Source organism: Suncus etruscus, chromosome 5 (assembly GCF_024139225.1).
Source record: "Suncus etruscus isolate mSunEtr1 chromosome 5, mSunEtr1.pri.cur, whole genome shotgun sequence".
Taxonomy (NCBI): Eukaryota; Metazoa; Chordata; class Mammalia; order Eulipotyphla; family Soricidae; genus Suncus; species Suncus etruscus.
In genome coordinates this window covers 49,352,373-49,375,186 of record NC_064852.1, presented here as the reverse complement: position 1 = coordinate 49,375,186, position 22,814 = coordinate 49,352,373, and the positions used below count along the sequence as shown (strand labels likewise).

At 35.5% G+C, this 22,814-nt stretch overlaps 1 protein-coding gene across 1 annotated transcript in view; it reads left to right on the top strand.

Moving 5' to 3' along the window:
- NEB (nebulin) overlaps positions 1-22,814 on the top strand; it is a 263,307-nt gene that overhangs the window by 18,587 nt on the left and 221,906 nt on the right. Inside the window, exons 8-18 of the mRNA XM_049772977.1 lie at positions 2,406-2,510; positions 9,050-9,154; positions 9,752-9,859; positions 15,977-16,093; positions 17,907-18,011; positions 18,110-18,217; positions 18,304-18,408; positions 18,983-19,081; positions 20,175-20,279; positions 21,259-21,366; positions 21,453-21,566. Of these exons, the coding sequence (XP_049628934.1) occupies positions 2,406-2,510; positions 9,050-9,154; positions 9,752-9,859; positions 15,977-16,093; positions 17,907-18,011; positions 18,110-18,217; positions 18,304-18,408; positions 18,983-19,081; positions 20,175-20,279; positions 21,259-21,366; positions 21,453-21,566 (1,179 nt within the window). The remainder of the gene's footprint in view (positions 1-2,405; positions 2,511-9,049; positions 9,155-9,751; positions 9,860-15,976; positions 16,094-17,906; positions 18,012-18,109; positions 18,218-18,303; positions 18,409-18,982; positions 19,082-20,174; positions 20,280-21,258; positions 21,367-21,452; positions 21,567-22,814) is intronic.

Here is a 22,814-nt window from a genome sequence, read left to right as displayed (position 1 = left end):
TTGAATGGCATTAAAAAAGAAACTAATTCTATTAATTTATATGGAAAAGTATTTAAACAGTCCAGAACCCCCCCAAATAACATGCCAACACATATCAAATAAAAGTACTTCAAGCACTAACACAATAACACTGACCTATAGTAAAAGCAAGAAGGCTCAGATGTATACATGATGGCAGAAAGTAGTTCCCAGGAAGAAACACTGAGATGCCACAATCTCAGTTCAGGAGAACTATTAAGGGAAACACTGGCTCCTAAAGGCTGTAGCAAACCAATGCTGTTGCTATTTGCACTTCTCACTTTTTTATGTGTTGGTTTATTTTTGTTTAACTGTTTGGGCTTAGGACTTACTCTGTACTCAGGATCACTCCTGGTAGGCTCATGGGATCGTTTTGGGTGCTGGGGATTGAACCTGGACTGGCCACATCCAAGACAAACATCCCACCTATTGTATTATTGTGCTAACTCCTGCACATTTCATTTTTATTTCTAAAAATAGTCATCTTCTTTTGACTTATTTTAGTTAGTTATAACAGGTCCTAACATCAGTCTTTCATGGCAAAGTGATGTAAGAGAACCTTTCATAAATCAAAGCCACCTGCAACTTAAAGGCAGGCATAACAAAGAATATGTAACAATGAAGTAAAATCTTTTCATCCTTCTTCCCAAATATTGGCAGTTAAGGGATGTCTTTAATTTTCAGTTCAGACCAACTATTCAGTAAGTGTCAGATTACTTAATTCCTATTAATACCATTGTCAGTGCCATAAACTATAGTTTCTGATAGGAGAGTCCTAAGTAAGCTTTTATTCAAAGAACATTTCAGTGGGCAGATATGGAGGTATTGAGCCAAAGACTTTGTTTTAGAAGCCCCCTTCTTCCTCTCCTAAACCTTATTGCTGTGTCCTTATTAATTACCATTTTTTATTTGCTAAGTGAGACAAAATACTTTGTATTTTGTTCATACATTAATTGAGTCCAGAACTTGAGAGCTCTAAGCAAGAGACTTCTTTTTCAATAGCTCACGGTGTGAGGAAAGATGGACAGAAACATAAACAATCAAGACTAATGTCATCCTGTCATCCCTTTAAAAGAAGGAACAGTCAAGTTGAGTGAGACCCCAGGAGAAGTTAGTTCAGGAAGAGGTAGAGTCAGGAGGCAACAAGAAGAAACTTTAGGTCCTTAGACCTGTGGAATAAGTTGAGTTAGCAGCCATGTGGGAAGAGGATGGAGTTGTGGCATTCTAGCAAAAGGAAGCAGTATGTGCGAGGTCTAAGGGCAAAGAGATTTTCATCTATTGGGGATTTATTGTGAATTGTTTTAGGCAGGAATTCTGATTGGTGGAAGAAAAAGAAGAGTCAGTAGCAGAAGAAAAAAAAAGAGAAAGTTTTAAAAGAATGTATAAAAAATAGGCCTAATAATTTAAGTAAGGGAGGCATTTTTATTATAAGCTGAAAGAAAAGTTGAAGCTGTAAGAAAGAGGATGGACAGATTTGGATACAAAGACTCAGCATCTTGAGTATAGGAGTCAAGCAAGGACAGGGTTGAGGCCTTAGACTAGCTTCTAGTCAGTAGAAAGACTGCCCAAAGATGCTTATTGTATGTTCAATGCAGTGTCAGTAAGGCACAGTAAGTTCAGAGCAGAAAGATATTGTTCACAGAACATGTCATTGAATAGAAGTATTGATTTCAAACTAATGGTTTGGACTCAAGAGATTTCTCTTTCATCTCTGTATCTCTTTTCCTTTAACCCCCACTTATCATGTTATCATGACCTTCCTTGGAGTGTTGTATACTTTCCTTCAGGAGCACTTAGCATCCTGCCTATAAGAATTTTAAGGAAGTATGTTGGTTAAGTTGGTCCAGGGCTGGTTGAATTTGTCAGCAGGATTTATAGAGAAAAGAGATTGGGAATTGAAGATGGTAATTAAAAGAATAATTTCAATTGTAAATCATAGCATGAAGATGAATGGGAGGAAACGAATAGGAGACAAAAGAAGATTAAAGAAATGGAAATCACTGGCAATATTGAGAACAAAGACATGAACCATCTAAAAAAAATTATGATTATGTGGTAAACTGAAATTGAAGACTGCAAATAAAAGTGATGAGATAATTTTTTAAGCCAGAAAATAGAGTATGAGGGGCTGGAATGATAGCACAGTGGCAGGGCATTTACCTTGAATGTGGATGAGCTGGATGGACCTAGTTTTGATCCCTGGCTTCCCATATGGTCCCCTGAGCCTGCCAAGAGCAATTTCTGAGCACAGAGCCAGGAGTAACCTCTGAGCATCACCAGGTATGGCCCAAAAAAAACAAAAAGAAAGAAAGAAAAAAGAAAATGGAGTACGAGAAATAGAATCATTTTCTATGGTCAATGAGCATTCCTATCTTCTATTTTGTCAGATTGCCTACAAAAAAGGTCTTACTGAACAGCAAACACAATTCACATCTCTGGCAGATCCTCCAGACATAGAATTTGCCAAGAAAGTGACGAATCAAGTGAGCAAGGTAAGTAAATATGGTTGGTATATGGTCTTCCTTATAACTCTGCTTAAATATCTCAACCACCAGAGAAAGTAACTCAAGTGAACCCAAGTTATTATAAGAACTAAGAGTATGTTTTTGCACTTCCTAAAACACTTCCTAAAACCAGTGCAACCATTAACAGCACTAAAAATGTTTCAGCCAGCTTAGTTACTCAGTGATTGGTAAATGTGAAAACTGCATTTTAAAAAACAGAATCTTGGGGCCAAAGTGATGGTGCAAGAGATAAGGTGTCTGCCTTGCTTGCGCTAGCCTAAGTAGGAACACGGTTCAATGTCCCAGAGTCCCATATGGTCCCCAAGCCAGGAGCGATTTCTGAGCATATACCAAGGAGTAATCCCTGAATGTCACTGGGTGTGGCCAAAAAAACAAAACAAAAAAATCTTAAAAATAAAATCTTATCCTAATGTCCTTTGACCATTTGATATATGGAAGTGATTTTCACAGAGAAGCCAAGTAACTTAACATTTCCATGAATTATCGGATTACTTTAATTCAGCACACAGATCTCATATAGTTTTGTACTTTAGGTCTTATTTGAGGGAAATAAGAATGTTCAAGTGGTCTCTTACACATAACAATTTGACAGCCATGGATACTGCACCTCATAATTTGTAAGCTCTTGGCAAGCCTATATTTAGACTGGTAAACTATCTTTAAATAATGCAGTGGTGACAGGGAATGCAGAGAGACAGATGTTCAACTAATGAGTAGTCCCATGTTAAATTCCTTTTAAACTGGTCCAAACCAGCAACTGTCTCCGGGATGCTACTGCTTTTTTTATTTTTGCCCTCTGTGGAGCTGAATTTATTTGGATTTTGATGTAACCTTAATTTTTTGAGTATTTTATTTTGAGTAAGCTTGTCTCAGTTAAGGGAAAGGAAGAAAAGTCGTGGAGGATGAAATGAAATCTAATTGGTGATAATTCCTATTTTGATAATGCCATGTACATAATTATTAACCTAGGAATACATGGACAAATGATCTAGTAGATACATTTTATTTATAAGCATGCATATAACAAATGTGAAATTTTATGCAGGGTCTAGATATGTTAACTTTTAAATTGTCCAGAAAGAGATTACTAAGAAAGCTTGAACAGCTTGTTAGCCTTTCATGCAGTCAACTTAGTTTCCATCCCTAGCACTGCTGTCACTGAGCAGTTCCAAGAGTTATCCCTGAGCATAGAGCCAATATGTGTGCAAAAACAAATAAATAAATAATAAAGAAGAAAAAGAAAGAAAGGAGAAAGGATAAAAGAAAGAAAGAAAAGCATAAATAATATATTGTCTGTAAAGAGATGGCATACTGAAAGTGCTGATATTCAAAAGAAATGAGAACAAAGATTATTTATTTTGAAAGAAGAAAGGTAAAAGTATAAGTGGGCATTTAGAGAAAAATGTGTGTATTTTAAATATTGTTTAGAAGCACATCTTAAAAGGTAACTTACTAAGATAATATTCTTTTACTTTATTTGTGCCTTAAGGTTTTTATGGAGAATATTCACATGGGCATTGAATTGAATTTTTTGCCTAACTCAAGCAGTGAACAGGAGGTCTGAGTGGGATAAAGGTTTTTGTTCATGACTGGTGGCCAGTTCATTATTCAATGTGAGGTCTTGAGGATACAGTGCTGCTTGAGTTCTGTTGTCCTGAAGATTAAATTAGCCACCCTAGGAGTGTTGTAAGGCCTCCAGAACTGCACCCCATGATGCTTTAGTAAGTTTGGGGGTCAAAGCCAGGTTGATCACAGGCTTGGCATATACCTTAATTCCAGTATTGTCTCTCCAGCCCTAAATGTATTTATTTATTTATTTAATTTTTTTCTGGTATTTGGGTCACATTTGGCAATGTTCAGGGGTGACTCCTCATTCTGTACTCAAGAATCATTCCTGGCAGTGCTTAGGGGATTATATGGGATGTTGGGAATCAAACCCAAGTTGGTTGCTTGCAAGGAAATTGTCTTACCGACTGTACTATTGTTCCAGTACCCTAAATTTATTTTAACTCAGTTCCCAGTCTTTTCTTTCCCAAAAGATGGAGAGTGGAACTAAAAATTCCAAACTTCTAATTCTGACTTTATTTTCCAATTTCCATTCTAAAGCTATCTAGGAGTTACTTAATTATGACAAAAGACACTCCTCCTACCTAGGAAATTCCAGGTGGATTTAGAGTTTTTTGGGAACTAGAGTCAAAGACAAACTATTAGAACAAAAGAGCTTCTAGCACTCCTATCACTCATGAGGCTGCAATAGTTTAGGAACTTTGTTAGAAACTGGGTCCAATACATAGTCCTAATATTTTTTATGAATACCTTGAAAAATACTTCAAAGTTATATTGCTACGCAGTGTAGTTAATCTATGCTCTGATCTTTTGTGATCATAGAAACTCAGAAGAGTCTCGTATATTTCTCCCAAAAAGATTTACTTGAGTGAGAAAGGTAATCTGGGCAAAGAAAGTATGGCTAGAATCTCTTCTATTCCTTCAAAAAGATAATTTTTTTTCCTGTTATTGAAGCCATCAGAGTCCAGCATTTAGTTCCTTACAGAAGAGGAGCAAAGAACTCTTTGGCTGCATAGTTCTCATTGGATAACTACTTCAGAAACATAGATAAGCTGTGGAGAGTAGAAAATGAAGCTGTGTATTTAGGCAGGATATAAGGATGCCTACTTTGTGACCCAAGGAAAGCACACCCAGCTGGCTGACTCATAAGCAAAAGGGGCTTTGGTTTGGGGGAAGCAGTCTGACTGGATCTATCAACTTGTGGTACCACAAGATGGACAGGTTTTATAACTGAGCTGATGCACTTTTCCATTTTTAAATTAGTGAGCATAATATCCTAGGGAAATCTTATAAATCTCTACAGTTTTAGAAATGAATTTCCAGATTTCCATACTGGAGAGGACTACAGTGTAGGTTGAGGCATGATAGATGTGGGCCCCTGAAGTGGCTAAACCCCACTGTACATCTGTGTACTATATCCTCAAGCTACGCTGTCATACATTTAGAATAAAATCCTCTGATGAGCAAAGGGGGTCTCACATGCAAATAACTCATTACTCTAGCTGCAGGCCTTTATCCTTTCAACTTCTTTGCTACCCTCACTAAGGAGAAGGTCCTAATTTTCTCAGAAGTTGAGTTCCACCCTCCTCCCTTTAATGAAATCTTCCCAGATTTGGGACTACCCAGGAGTGGAGTCAGCAGGAAACATTTTCACCTTAATTCATTCTTATTTTTGAGAGAAGGGACAATTTTAGGTCTATGAAAGGGAAAGCTGTTTGAATAGTGACTGTGTGGCTTCTATTCTTGTTTTGCATCTTGTTTTAATCTCTTTAAAAATATCATACATCTATCTCAAAATGATAATTCATCTCCTATTCAATTTTCCTTAACAAATCTACATTGCAGTTTTTATTTCTCTATAATAGCTCAATTTCATACCTCATTAAGAATATCTGTTGCCATCTCAACTTTAAATTATATCACAAAGTTCTTTGTATTTCATTTTAGGGATGGATGAATGTTTCAGGCCCAATTATTCCCTATCCCCATTAATTGAGATTTCTCCCTTTGAAAGCACGCATTAAAAGGGCAACATCCCCACAAAACACCATAGATTCTGATATCATAACCTGGGGTTATATAATCAAGACTATCTGAAGTTGCTAGTGTTTATGTAAATTTTTACATTTTTCTCATATTCCTAAATAGACATATCTCCAAAAATATTAAGAACACTCCTATAAGACAATCTTAACAAATTAAAAAAACAGTTTTATTGACCTTAATTATTTTGTGCTTTAAAGGAAGAGGGTAGACAAAGTAATAAATAGTATAATGCAAATTTTATGTCTTTTTTTTTTGAAAGCAAGTTTTTTGGGGGAATACAGAAAGGGAAGAAAGAAGATCGATAAAAATATATAGATGCTCAAGAGAAAGCACAGGGCTTCTCCAGAAAGATAAAATTTCCCAGATGGGTAAATGAGTGTGCCAAAGTATAAAAATGTACTTCTGAAGAAGGGGGATGTAGGTAGTAGGTACAATATTTGTCTCTTATTTCTTACTCTATTATAGTATAATGATTATGATAATGGTGACAAGAGTTATATTATAGTTGTTATAGTTTCCTTATTACTAAGTGTTCTTCAGTTTATAATCTTATTTACTGCGCCAGAAATCTTGTGTTAAATATTGTTGTCATTGTCAATCCTTGTGTTAAATATTGTTGTCACTGTCAACCCTTGTGGTTGATAAAAAAAATATTAGAGTGGTTTGTTAACATCTTTGCTAAATATAAAATAGAGTCTCAAAATTAGAGCTTTGAAATCAGAGTCCAAGTTTTATTAAATTTATGGTTATAAAAATAAGTTAGCTATTAATCAAAATATTAACCTTTTAAGAAGAGTGGTATTGAATAATTGAGGAAGAGCTGAGCTTCCTTTCACTCAAATGTAATGATTGCATGTCACTCACTCTTGAGATCGTGGACTGGAGTGATCTTAAAGCAGGAAGAGTGTTTGCCTTGCATGGAGTTGACCTGGATTCAATCCCCTTCATTCCATACAGTCTTCTTAGCACTGCCAGGAGTAATTCTGTGTTCAGAGCCAGCAGTAACCATTCCCTGAACATTTCTGAGTGTGCCCCCAAGCCCAAAACCAAAAGATCTGCCAGAAAAATCACTTTCTTTTCCTTTAAAGAATGAAGAGAGGTGCAGGCATGGCTTTTACCAAGATCCCATTGGTTTTGTCTGTTAACATTCTCTGAGTTAACAGAAAAAAACTGCACTTAGCCAACTCTTGTGTAGCCTAGGTTTAAGGTTGGCTGTGTTAATTCTATTCTAAGAACACTCAATTTAGGGGCTGGAGAGATAACACAGTGTTGTTTGCCTTGCAAACAGCTGATCCAGGACCTAAGGTGGTTGGTGGTCCCCTATGCCTGCCAGGAGCTATTTCTGAGCAGATAGCCAGGAGTAAACCCTGAGCACCGCTGGGTGTGGCCAAAACAAACAAACAAACCAACAAAAAAAGAACACTCAATTTAAGGTTTAAAACTGAACATCAGACTCTGTTCAATTGTGCACAGCTGAACAAACATTTATGAGGCAACATATGGCACTGCCTTGGAAGACATAAAAATAAAGAAGTCTTCTTTCTTTTCTATAGTACCTTTAAAATTTTAAATTACTTCCCCCTTCTTATTAAAACTTCTTTAACTTTAAACTAGAAATTCTTACTCATTAGCTTTTAATAAAGTTTGGAAGTGATTGACTAAATTCATCCAGCATAAATTATAAATATCTGATTGCAAATTGGAATTGCAAGTGGAGAATGTTTCTGAATCCTTTCTCGGGCATTAGGGAATAAGCAGGAGTTCTGAATAAACTTAAATCCCTAATCTCAACAAAAGAAAATTTTAGAACCTCCAGCCCTTTACTCAACTATATTATTGGGTAGATGAGATCTGATGACATTTGCCCAAGGGAAGTCTCGTCAAGATATTCTAATTTAATTTAGTTTGGTTAATTTTCTTCCACTCACCCTACCTTTTATTGTTGTTGTTGACCAGGGATCACACAATTCTTAGCTGTGTAGTTCACACATTTTGAGCTGTGGCAATCTCTGGGGGTGAGGTCACACTTTAGTTTGTAGTGCTGTGCTCACTAAGCTTTGCTCTATTTTACTTGTTCTGCTTGTTTGTACATGTCCTCACCAAAGGTAGAGGCATACAAGTTAGTAAAGGCATACAATTTCTGATTGTAGTGCCATAGTGATCACATATGGGCTTGCGAGTGATGTACTTTCTATACATATTCCCCCTTTATGGTACTTGCACTTACTTGGGTATGGTATATTTGGATATTGTTCTAAAATAAAAGATTGCAAAAAGCAGTGTGAGTGTTATACTTGGTGTGTGTGGCAGGCAACAATGGGAGTTGAACTCATGACCAAAGACTTACAGGGCATACAGGACAATTGTTTTAATCCTATTCCCCCTCACCTACAAGATATTTTGTTTGTTTGTTTTTTAAAGTAAAATAGTTTTACTTAGAAAAAAATAAAAGGATAGTTGGAGAGAAAGAGACAGAAGAGGGTGTGTAAGAGTAAAGAAAAAGACAAAGTGTGTGTGTGTGTGTGTGTGTGTGTGTGTGTGTGAAAGAGAGAGACAGAGAGAGATAGAGAATGTCAGGTTTTGATAGGAATAGTAGAAAATGCATGCTATTATCCATGATATTTTATTTTATTTATTTTGAGGGGGGAGGTCACACCTGGCCATGCTCAGGGGTTACTCCTGGTTCTATGCTCAGAGGTTGCTCCTGGCAGGCTCAGGGGACCATATGGGATGCCGGGATTCAAACCACCGACCTTCTGCATGCAAGGCAAACACTTTACCTCCATGCTATCTCTCCGGCCCTTCCATGATATTTTAAAAGCTGACTATTTCACTTAATGTGCTTTCCAACTCAATTCCAGGGCTTTGATTATCTTTTCTTTTTATATCCCTAGCAAAAATATAAGGAAGACTATGAAAATAAAGTCAAAGGCAAATGGAGTGAGACACCCTGCTTTGAAATTGCAACTGCCAGAATGAATGCTGATAACCTCAGCTCAGTAAGTGGAGGGGAAGGGGGCCCTTGGCTTGAGGGAACTTTTCCTCTTTGATGTCCACTTTACCCAGAGTGGTGCTGAAATATTTGAGTGCAGGGCCTCTTCTTGGCTTGTGTAATTTTATTATGAAATATTCCCACAATCTTCCTTTTCTTTGAGAAATAGCATTTGGTCAGATTCAATTATTATTTGTTTTCATTTCATAGAAACAACATGGTCTCCAATTTAAGCAAATGGGACCTTTAATGTTTATATTTGAGCTAGGAAAACAAAATAGTAATTTTCAGAAGCTGGTTGACTGTGGTTATTTTCAGAGTTTACTCATGAGAAGCATAAATCCTATTTTTTAAAATTCCTTTGCTCCTGGGCTTTGACATCACCTTAAAGGTGACTATTCTCACATCTATTATAATTATTCCAAATCTCTGCTATGTTGCAAATTGCTTTTGTGATGACAAAATAGTTTCTTATTGTCATCTCACCTATGTAAACCCAGGGAAGCATTGCTTTAAGGAACTTCTCCAGAGGTCTCTTTTTCCCTTATAACCCTTGTGCAGTCTATTCCCACAGAAACTCCTCAGCATGTTTAATATCTTTCAGAGAAAATACCAGGAAGACTTTGAGAATCAGAAAGACCAGATCTACTTCATGCAGACGGAAACCCCAGAATACAAAGTGAATAAGCAAGCTGGTGTGGCTGCTAGCAAGGTATAAGGAAAAACTCTCATTTCATTCGGTTACACTTGGAATGGGTAAATTTCTTGAATTCTTGCCTTGTGCCTAATGAGAAAAAGGAGGGGAATTCTTAGGAGATTTATTGGAGTTGAGACTAGTAGATCTCATTTATTTAAAATAGCAACAAAAATAAAACTATTTGAAAATTATGAAGGGGCTACAATATTAAAAAACAATGCCACACAAGAGCAATAACTCTTGGTTACTATCTTCAGTATTTCATCTGAAGGGCCTTTTGATATAGAACAGAAACATAGTTGTCACAAACAAACTTTCTCATCAAGAATTTGGCAGCCTCATATATGAACTTAGATGATCCCACATAAGTCCTGGCAATATTTATAACTTTTCCCCATTAACTCAAGTCACAGGGAAGATGCAGGAATGTATGGATAGTCTCATTTACTCTGTAGGATAGTTTCCATAAGTAGTAGACCCTGATTTTCCAAAGCAGGGTGATCACTTAAAAAGTGTCAACTGCAAAGTCAACCACACAGGAGGCTATTGTACAACCCAGAGAAAGAAAGTGGAATTTGGGACCAGGAGAGGAACAGAGACAGACCATGAGAAGTGAAAGTAGAGCTGAATGGATGTGTTAGGGGCCGGAGCTGTGGTGGGACCTGTGCCTTGAACAGGCTAACCTAGGACGGACCGCGGATCTATCCGCCGGAGTCCATATGGTCCCCCAAGTTAGGAGCTATTTCTGAGAGTATAGCCAGGAGTAACTCCTGAGTGTCACAGGGTGTGGCCCAAAAACCAAAAAAAAAAAAAAAATCACCACAAAAAAACTAAAAGAAAAAAATTAAAAGAGAGAAAGATTTTAACCTAAGCATCTTAATGGATGGGGTTTCCACTTCTCAAAAATGGGAAAATTGTGGAAGAAGTAGGGGGAAACATAGGGGGTGTGAGAAATAGGAGCTCAATTTCAGACCTGTTAGATTAGCTGTTCCTGGAAATGTCAAGTGGGCAGTTGTTATACAAGCATGAAGTTTCAAGGGAAATATCTAAGAAGGTTGTATAAATTTGGGGGTCATCTATGTAAGTAATGCATACATGGAGACACTCCCATCTCTTCACTTTCCAAAGTTATGAAATAGCATTCAATGTACTAAGAAATAAAAAGTGGAGACAGAACTCAAAAAGCTGGACCCTAGAGAGCTTCTATGTAGACATATGAAAACAAAATGAGGAAGAAGCAAAGCCAGGAGAGAAGGATGTCTTAGCAAGTAAAGGGAGAAAGAAAAATAAACTCTATACATTGTTTTAAAATTAATTTATCAATATATGGTATACAGTAAACCAAAGGGAATGTTTTGGTTGAGTTTTCTTTGAGATAGCTAATGAATGAATAAAAAGAGATAAAAAGAAGTTATAAGTAGGCTCAACTCTTTCAAGTATTTTCTCAAAAGCAAACAAGAAAACATGATAGTAGTTAAAAAATACGTAGGTAAAGGGGAACTCTTTTTTTATGACAGCTAACAAAAGTACTTGTATGTTTCATACCTCAAGATTGAGGAATTGAAAAAATGTTTTTGGAACATACCTTCCTGCTTTCTTCTTTTTCCTTCCTTCCTTTCTTTCTTTCCTTTCCTTTCTCTTCTCTTTCTTTCTTTCTTCTTTCTTTCTTTCTTTCTTTTCTTTCTTTCTTTCTTTCTTTCTTTCTTTCTTTCTTTCTTTCTTTCTTTCTTTCTTTCTTTCTTTCCTTCTTTCTTTCTTTCTTTCTTTCTTCTTCTTTCTTTCTTTCTTTCTTTTTTTTCTTTCTTTCTTTCTTTCTTTCTTTCTTTTCTTTCTTTCTTTCTTTCTTTCTTTCTTTCTTTCTTTCTTTTCTTTCTTTCTTTCTTTCTTTCTTTCTTTCTTTCTTTCTTTCTTTCTTTCTTTCTTTCTTCTTTCTTTCTTTATCTCTTTCTTCTTTTTCTTTTGTCTTTCTTTTGTTCCTTCTTTCTCTTTCTGTCTTTTCTTTCTTTCTTCTTTTCTCTTTCTTCTTTCTTTCTTCCTTCCTTTCTTCCTTCTTTCTTTATCTCTTTCTTTCTCTTTCTTTTCTTTCTTTCTTTCTTTCTTTTCTTTCTTTCTTTCTTTCTTCTTTCTTTTCTTTCTTTTTTCTTTCTTTCTTTCTTCTTTCTTTCTTTCTTTCTTTCTTTCTCTTTCTTTCTTTCTTCTTCTTCCTTCCTCTTCTTCTTCCTCCTTTTCTTCCTCCTTTTCTTCCTTCCTTCTTCCTTCCTTTCTTTCTTCTTCTTTTCTTTCTTTCTTTCTTTCTTCTTTCTTTCTTTCTTTCTTTCTTTCTTTCTTTCTTTCTATTTCTTTCTTTCTTTCTTTGTTTCTTTCTTTCTTCTTTTTCTTTTTCTTTCTTTCTTTCTTTCTATTTCTCTTTCTTTCTTTCTTCTTATTTCTTCTTTCTTTTCTTTCTTTCATTCGTTCTTTCTTTCTCTCTCTCCTTTCAGATAAATTTTTGTGTTTATTTGATTTTTGGTTTTTGGTTTGGGGCCACACCTGGTGACACTCAGGGGTTACTCCTGGCTATGCATTCAGAAATTGCTCCTGGCTTGGGGGACCATTTGGGACACCAAGGATTGAACCTAGGTTCATCCTAGGCTAGCGCAGGCAACGCAGATAGATGCCTTACTTCTTGTGGCACTGCTCCGGCCCCTCCTTTGAGTTAAATTTTTATTTAAAATAAAAAATAGTTAAGGCTGGTGAGGTGGCACTAGAGGTAAGGTGTCTGCCTTGCAAGTGCTAGCCAAGGAAGGACCGCAGTTCCATCCCCCGGCGTCCTATATGGTCACCCCAAGCCAGGGGCAATTTCTGAGTGCTTAGCCAGGAGTATTCCCTGAGCATCAAATGGTGTGGCCCGGAAAACCAAAAAAAATTAAAAATAAAAATAAATAAAAAAATAAAAATAGTTGACAATGAGAATTAAAAATATTAGAAAAATTGGTTTTAGTTTGCAGAAGTAAATGCAGTACAAGAAAACATTCAGTACAAAAGAAAATAAGTAAAAGAGAGAGAGGATAATGATGAAATGAGACAAGCAAACAAATATTAAAATGATAGACTAAACTCTTCAATTAATACATGTAAATGACAAAAATAATTTAATTAAAGGGTATATTATTAAATTGAATTTTTAACAAGCATAACTCAAATACTAAATTTAAGAAAATCTCTTTAAATGCCAAATACAAATAACTGGGAAAATATTTAAATATAATTCAACCAATAATAATAAAACTAAAATAACTGTTTAAATATTAATAATTTCTGAAAGAGGACTATCAGAGATAAAAATGAATGTCTTGTAATGATTTTCAATCAAGAAAAAGTACAGAGATAGGAGAGATAGCACAGAGGTAGGATGCATGCCTTGCATGTGGCCAACCCATGACAGACTTGGGTTCGATCCCCAGCATCTCATATGGTCCCCTGAGCCTGCCAGGAGCAATTTCTGAGCACAGAGCCAGGAGTAACCCCTGAATTCCTGAAGCCAGGAGTAACTCTGAGTGTGACCCAAATACAAAAAATAATGTACAAAAGTATGTATAATTTTGGGACATAATTTGAGCCCATCAATTACTAAAATAAATTGAAAACATATCCAGTTTCTTTTTATAGCAAAGTGCCAAAAAGGTAGAATTTAATCATAAAAAGAAAGTAAGTTGGTAAAATATTCAACATTGGAAACTGAACATGTTAAATAATTATTGGATAAAAGAGAAAATCAAAGAAGAAATAAAATATTCCTGTAAGGGCCAATCTTGCTAGAAATGATACGTGAGTGCAGATTCAAGAGTAATCCCTGAGTAACACCAGGTAAGTCTCAAAAGTTAAAACAAAAAATTAGCAAACTGAACCAAACAATACTTAAATAATAACATATACCATGACCAACTAGGATTTATCATGGTGGTGCAAGAATGGTTTATATTACTCAAGTAAATCATATCAAACTAAATTATTATTTAAATAATAAATAACAAATTTAAAATTTGATGAGATATAAAGTAAATAAAGACACAGAACTTGACAAGATATAAAACTCATTAATTATTTTTTTAAATGCTCAATAAAATGAGTTTAAAGGAATATTCCTCAACATAGATAAAACCACTTGCCACAAACCCACAGCAGTCATAATACTCAATAGGAGAAGCTGAATGCTTCCCTGTAATATCTGGCACAAAGCAAGGTTGTCTACTCTCTCCACTGCTTCTTAAATGTAGTATTGGAAGTGCTCACCACAGCAATTAGGCAAGAAAAAATATTCAGAGCATAAAGATTGTGAAAAAGAAGATATCAAATGATCACTATTTGCAGATTTCATGATACTGAACTTAGACATCCCTAAAAATCTCTAAAAAAAAACCAAACTCTTAGAAACAAATTTATATGGTAATGTGCAGGTTGCAAAATCTACATACAGGAATCCATAGCATTTCTATGTGCAAACAATTAAATAGAAGAAAAAATTAAAACAACCCCATTCACAATTGTGTCTTACAAAATAAAACACCTGGAAATTAGTTTAACAAAATAAGTGAAGGATGTATACAAAACATATGTCTCTATTGAAAGAAATAAAAGAGACAGAAGTAAATGAAAACAAATCTGCTGTCAGTGAATTGGAAAGATTACTAATTGTCAAATTAACAGTCCTTTCCAAAACACTCTACAGAATCAATAAAACCCCTATAAAAATTTCATGACTTTTTTAAGACATAAAATGCCAGAGCACTAGTAAATATACTAGATTTTATCTAGTATTTTATCTAGATTTTATCTCTCTTGCTACATATGGTCCCCTAAGCCTCACCAAAAATTATCTGAGTCTAAAGGCAAAAGTATTCTATCCCTGTGCAACATCAAGTAGCCAATTTTCTTTAAATTGACTAAAAATAATCTAACAGGGGCTGAAACGATAGCACCGCGATAAGGTGCTTGCCTTGCACTTGGCAAACACAGGACGGATGGTGGTTTGAATCCTGGCATCCCATACGGTCCCCCAAGCCTGACAGGAGCGACTTCTGAGGGCAGAGCCAGGAGTAACTCCTGAGTGTCGCCGGCAGGGTGTGGCCCAAAAACCAAAATAAATAAATAAATAAATAAAGTAACAGACTACAAAATCTGTTAAACTTCTATATGCAAATAGTAAAGTATATAAAAAAGAACTAAGAAAACCTTAATTAAAATTGTATCCCCCAAAATCAGTACCTAGGAATTAGCTTACCAGAGGATGTAAGCCTTATACATTAGAAGCATAGAGTTTTATTTAAATAAAATTTCTTTATTTTAGACACTGTGGTTGACAGAGTTGTTCATAATAGTTATTTCTGACATTCAGTATTGCAAAACCAATTCCACAACCAAGGTAATATTCCCTTTACCCTGGTCATCAGTTGGTTACTTGAGCAGACATGGTGGAAAACCCTGAATCATGGGCATCTATAACTAGGGGTGCTCAGTAGAAAGGACAAAAAGAAGGGAAGATCTAAGGTGGCTACAACTTGTCCCACTCCAAGTTTCTTCTTTGTTCCCAATCTCAGAATGCATAAAAGGTGATGATGCTCTAACCTCATATTTTGAAAAATGTGTTGGCACTTAAAAAATTAGCTAGAGGTTAAGAGACAAATGAGGTTATGGAACAGCAGGTATTTGGGACAGGATTTGCTATCATTACTTGGAAATCTTTGTCTCCCTCTACTATTTTTTTCAGCCCTCCATCCTTCTACTATTTTTCTCTCTCCTCTTTTCCATTTTCTTTCTGCCTCCTTCTATCTCTCTACCCTCCTCCCCTGTTTCTGAAGCCAGTGACTAAGTCCTATTCTTTCTTGCATTTACCCCAGAACCAGAGATATAATAAACATCCTAAGATAATTCTAAATGAATACATGAATGAGAAGAAAAGATATACTGGAAATTTATGCATTTTCTCTACTGCTGTTCTGAGTTGCTTTGAATATATTTCTGATAAAATGGCAAGCTGCAGTTTTTTCCTAAAAAGAACATTGATGTGTGGAAGAATTTTATAATAACATTTATATCAAATAAAACAAAAATAACCCAGAGAGTCACTTCATAGTTTTTTTTTAACTCCTATAGGTAAAATACAAAGAAGACTATGAAAAAAATAAAGCAAAAGCAGATTATAATGTGCTTCCTGCGACAGAAAACCCACTGCTTAGGCAGCTGAAGGCAGCAGGAAATGTTCTGAATGATGTAAGTATTGTCTTGTCAAATAATGGGTGTTTTTTCAAACCTTAGTTGAAAAAGAGATAACTCTTTCTCCTTCTGTAATGACTAGATGCAGATGTAGCTTTTCAATAACTTGAAAACAATGGAGTGCAGTTTCCCCAGCATGCTCTCCCTTGCAGTGAGGCCCATGCACAGCACTGTACCCATAGAGAAATCCCATGTGATCAAGTCAAAATGAAGCAATAACTTTATTTGCTTGTGAGACACCAGAATTCTTTGCCTCTGTGTAGACAGAGAACATTGTAGAAGAAATGTGATTAGGATAGTTGTAGAAGGAGCCTTTGAAAAGGGAGAGGTAGATAAAGCGGTGTTGATGTTTCTCTTGTGTTTTTTTCTTGTGTTTCTCTTTCATACCTGAGACTAGAAGGAAGGAGGTGTTCTGATTTTCACAGATTCACTTCTTGATTTCTGCCCTCACTTCACAAACCTTGATCTGAGACACCGTTATTCACAATCCAAAGATACAAGTTTTCTTAGGAATTTCTACTTGGGAATTGCTAGAGATTTTTTGTTGTTTTTTTGTTTGTTTGTTTAGTTTTTTGTTTTTGTTATTTTAGCCACATCCATCTGTGTTTAGGGCCTACTACTGTCTCTGTGCTCAGGAATCACTCATAGAAATGCTCAGTGGACCATATGAAGTGTCAGGATCAACACAGGTTGACTGTGTGCAAGGCAAACACTATCCTATACCTGCAATTCCAATATTTGGGAATTGTTAAGATACTATTGATCCATAGAATTTAAAATAATTAGCTAAGTGAGCCCGACATTAAAACATTATAATGAGACCTCACATTAAAAATCTGACAACCCAAGATCACTTCAACTATATATGTAGAAAGGCTGCCTATGTGATTGGTTGAGTTTTGCCCTTGAGATTAGGACTCTCTATAGCATTCTGGGTAAATTGCTTATCTTTTCTTTTTGACTCTTGAAGTAAGTGAAAATCATAGAATTGTGCAGATGTGATTGAGGGATGAGTGAGATATGTGACAGGTGAAACAGTGCAAGTTGATATGGTTACTAGCTCTGATAAAGACCAATGTGGAGTACATTTCCTCCTTACTGATGAAAGCCATTTCTATCAAACATAGAAAATGCCCATACAATCAAATCCACTTTGCTGATACAGACAGGAAAATGAAAATATTAAAAATAAATAGCATCATTTATAGCTTTAAAACTCATCATAAAAGATGGCAGTGATCTATTTGATCAGTTGTGTACTTAATCGTTGTTTATTGATATTGTTGGAGCTAAAAAATCAATCCTACTAGAGAAGAATTAGTATATCTGAGTTCTTGTGTGCTTATTTTTAAGGTTTACTTGTAATGAGGGATTTTTCACAATAGGAGAAGAGACGTAGGTGTATTTCACATTGTGTACTGAATATTTTCATGGAAACTTGTTTAAAAAAAGTTGAAAACTTCCTGAGCTGAGAATATTCCTTTTTTCTTTTTTTCTTTCTTTCTTTTTTGTGACATCTTGAGTGAAAGAATCTGTGTGGGTTGGGAGATGGAGAAAGCAGCAATTCAGAAATATAAAGCACCAACAACTAGAACTTGGTCAGACGCAGCATATTTTAATTGTTATTTTTTTTCACTATGTGAACAACTTTGATTTTTACAATAATTTCTGTATTGTTAATTACTTGTTAGCTTTTCAGATAATTGCCTGCTGCTCTCCTATTTTTTTTTTTTTTGGTTTAGTCTTAGAAAGTCACAGTCAGTGTGGATGTGACAGGAATCAAATTGAATGAATTTTCTTTTTTTGACAGAAACTTTACAAGGAAAACTATGAAAAAACCAAGGCAAAGAGCATAAATTACTGTGAGACTCCGAAATTTCAGCTTGATACAATTCTGCATAACTTCAGTAGTGATGTAAGCAATCTTTGGGGCACCTACTTTATGAAAGAAAAAAAAAAAGAAAGAACCATCATTTTGTTCTCAAATAAATCAATTATGTTTTTGGTTTTCAGACTAAATATAAAGATTCCTACTTAAAGAATATTTTGGGACATTATGTAGGAAGCTTTGAGGATCCATATCAAACACATTGTATGAAAGTCACAGCTCAAAATAGTGATGTAAGTTCAAAGAATTGTTTTAACTTTCTAAATAACATATTTGGGGGTATAAAAACAATGATTGTTTCCTTGTCTTTTCTTCATAGAAAAACTATAAATCAGAATATGAAGAGGACAGAGGCAAATGTTTCTTCCCTCAGACCATAACACAAGAATATGAAGCAATTAAGAAACTAGATCAGTGTAAAGATGTAAGTCTGGAGTACAAATTTTGGCATCCATAATATCCATACTATATCCTGCTCAATATATGCCGAAAACTATGAACTCTTTACAAATAGATTCAAGTGAGGAAATTGTAAACAAAAAGTGTATTCTGCAGTAGATATGCTATTTCCTCCTCCCATCTTGCATTTCAAAAATTAAGTTTTGCTCATCTTCCAAAGTTATTAGAAATCTGAAGATACGGGAAAAAATTTTGTCCTAATGTAAAACTATCTCTCAAAGAAACTATAATTAATCTTTATTTATGTATTTATTTGTGTATTTTTGTTTTGGGGGAGTCACACCCAATAGCACTCAGGGATTACTCCTAGCTAAATCTCTCTTGGCAGACTTGGGGGACCATATGGGATGTCGGGATTCGAACCACCGTCCTTCTGCATGCAAGGCAAATGCTATCTCTCCGGCTCCTATAATAATCTTTTAAAAATGTTTTATGTAGTTTAAGTTACTTTTGGTTCTGGGGTTCTGTTTGATTGGCTATGGGTCAGTTTGGATTGGGCAGACAAAACTGCTAAATCTGATTCTCTTTCTCCCCAATAGCACGCATACAAAACCCACCCAGATCAGACAAAATTCACTCAAGTAGCTGACTCTCCTGTTATGGTGCAAGCTCAAGTCAATTCCAAACAATTGAGTGATGTAAGTATCTCTAAATATCCAGGAATCTTTCTTTTTATGTGGGACAAAATCGTTTTTACTGAATAAAATTTACTTCGACATTGAGGGGAGAGAAAGAGAGAACAAGAACTTTAACTATGAGCAAGCTGATAGCCAGGAACTTTGATGAAGCTTGCTTTTGAACATAGGATCCAATGAGTTGTTACAGTTATGAAACAGGCTATGTAAGTTTTTTACAAATATAACACACACATCCACACAAACATTTGCAACCACTTAACATTTAGCTGCCTTGCATCGTCTTGGGTATATAACAATTACAGTAAAATGGTTGTACAAGGGAAACAATTGAAATGTAATGCCCTGGAAGGACATAAGTTCTCTCATTGAGAGTAAGCTGGATTCAAATTCCACCTCTGTTGTTTGTGACCTTGTTCAATGGAAAATTTTATTTGACCTCTCCATACCTCATGTTTTCCTTTTACAATCTATAGTTGTTTTGGAAATAAGACATACATGCCTCGTATACTTTTGAATATCTGACCATCAAGATATACAATTTATGCATACTCTAAATGAGCAGGTATTCAATATGTAGGATTCCTTGCACTCAATTATTTTTTAGGAAAATAAAGTTTGAGATGATTTGCACTGTATGCATTTTAAGTATGAAATTTTAACCTTGTGCTGAAATTGAAAAAGAAATGTAAACTATGAAAAGCAGACTCTGTAGCTTTATGACCACACATGAAAGTTTAATGAGATTATCAACAAACCATAATGTACAAAGGGATGTAGCCTCATATTCTATCCCTTTGATAGAAAAGGTTGTCCAGAAAGAGATAATTGACAGTTAAAAAGAAAGAAAAGGCTGCCACTCAGCACCGACAGGGTCAATTGTGATAGGCATGGGGAATAGAGGATTTATATGGAAAGAACCACCTTATTTCATTGGGGTGTTACCATGGTAACAGATATGATGGCAGCTGCCATCTGTCAACATAAGGTTGGTCAAAAATGCATTGTAGCCTCCCGAGACTTTATTTTCCATTTTTTTTCCCCCAGAGCTAATGGGTATATAGCCTCTCTAACTTTGTCTCTCTGGCTGTCTTAGCTAAACTACAAAGCCAAGCATGAAAGTGAAAAGTTCAAGTGCCATATACCTCCGGACACTCCTACTCTAATACAGCATAAAGTCAATGCCTACAATCTGAGTGATGTAAGTTCCTGTGTGCTACACTATGTGGATGTACTCACAGCATGCCCTTCATTTTGAATTGCCTCATGGAATAAGTATTTCCCTGTTAGAGATGGGAAGTATCATGTTCCTAGACCTCTGTCAATATAATTTTGAATTTGCCTTATAAATTGTGTACATTACTCTTACAAATAGCTTCACACATTAAATTGAAATACATATTAAATAGTCTTCAGAATACCACTGCTAATGTACTGGTATGTTTAATTGGAAATGTTAATTTAAACCTTCTTATTATACTTTTATAATTTATAAGGATCTAAAGCATATTTTAGAACAAAATAGAAAAAGTCCTTAATAAAAATGTTTTAGAACAAATACAAATTCATTTGATTAATTCTCTAGATTTGTATTTATTTTATAGCAACAATATTCATTACCACATATATGAAATGTTGCACTAGAAATATGCAGTTATTCAAGAGGCCTAAGGCCATTTATTCATTTGGTATATCATTTCTCAAGCTGTTTTTAAAGAAAAGTCAAACTGCCTTTGTGGGAAAAATTTTCTTCAAAAAGTCTATGAATAAGTGCTAAAATTATTCAACAGCAATAATTATTGTGATGACTTCTAAAATGACTTTTACATAGGATTTTGAGATTAAGTGAAAGCAATACCTTTATATCATAAAAGTAAACTAACTAGAAGGTATTTTCTCCACCCTAAAAGATATGCAGTTTTAGGAATCAAATATCAGTATGATTCCTAGAATTCAACTGATTCTTTGAAAGATCTTAGTAGAGAGCTTCAAATTCTTCATAATCAAGCTCTAGCTTGATTAAAGCTTCAACTTAAATCATATCCATGACTTCCTGAACAAGGAAAATGTGTCATTTACTTTATTCTGAGACAAGGTATCAAGTTACTCTTTAATCTTTAAAGTATGTCTGCATGCACATCATTTTAAACTAATTTCTTTGGGAAAATTTTCCTGTGCAGAATGTTTATAAGCAAGACTGGGAGAAGATCAAAGCTAAGAAGTTTGACATTAAAGTGGATGCTATTCCTTTGCTGGCAGCCAAAGCGAACAGCAGGAACACCAGTGAAGTGAGTGAGGACCGAGAGCCTGGGCAGGGAACCCTCAGCCATGTTTTCCAATGGGTAGGATCTGACATGTGTGCCCTTTTTTGCAGGTGATGTACAAAAAAGACTATGAGAAAAATAAAGGGAAAATGATTGGAGCGCTCAGCATTAATGATGATCCCAAAATGCTGCACTCTTTGAAAACAGCCAAAAACCAGAGCGATGTGAGTGTTTTGCTAAGTCACACTTTTTCAGATGTGACCATACTCGCTTTTTAATATAAACATGGGTGGAAAGTTCGCTTTCATGAAATCTCAGATTTAGGGTAATATCTCAAACATGAAAGCTCAGCAGTAAAGATGACTATTTTATTATAATTTTTATAATGTCTCTATATTCATTGAAACACTAACATTTAAATAGACTAAAGTTTCCCTTATTTGCCTTAATGACCACTGTTCTCCTCAGAGGAAAATATATTAGCAATGTCATTTTAAGCTGTTGATCCTGGAAATGGGTACAGTGCTTCATTATGTATTCAGTCCATGCTGTGCCATGACCAAAAAAAAAAAAAAGTTGTAAGAATGCATACAAAAAATTAGGAAAGAAGTGATAAAATAAGGCTAAGGTAGCAAAAAGTTATAGGGAAAGTATAACATCAAAACAGAGTACTTTGGGGCTGGAGCAATAGCACAGCAAATCAGGTGTTTCCCTTCATTATGGCTGCCCTGGGTTCGATCCCTGGCATCCCATATAGTCCACCAAGACTGCCAAGAGTGATTTCTGAGTGTGCGGCTTTCTGGGGACCCCGGCCAGCAGGGTGAAGGGGATGAATGCCGCAACTTATTCGTGGGTTCACTGAAGCCGACCCGATCCGAAATATCTATGGGAAAAATCTGTAGAGGTTAGAAAGAAGGCCTAAGTCTTTTATCTGATCAAAGGCAATTTATTAAGCAGGCAAGCACTTATATATATTTTTTACACAAGGGGAAGTATGTCTCAAAAACTATTGGTCATTTCAAACCATCTCTTATCCAATTATATTCCAAGCATAGGCACATAACCAAAAATGAATAAAGGTACTAAACATTAAACTTATAGGGCATACAAGCATTGGTCAATTCAAACAAGCTTTTTACCAATTATATGCTTACTACAGGTATTTGGCCAAAAAGGGAAAAAGGATAGAGTGTGTCTTGTTAAGCACAGCCCATAGGAGGTGGGAAAGGGTAAAGGGGGAGGCATGACTCAATGACTGATCCTAGCAATCTTTAGCTCAACCGGAATCAGAGACATATAAGGAAATATTATCTTGTCCCTGGCCTCATGGCCCTGTGGTTAGTACAAGGGGCTATGTTGTTGCAAGATTTCCTATTTGCTCATGGGCTAGGAACCTGCCAACAGTCACGTATGCAGCTCAGTGGAACTATCCACAGAGATAGAGGCTAAGGTTGATAGCATCCATTTTGTGC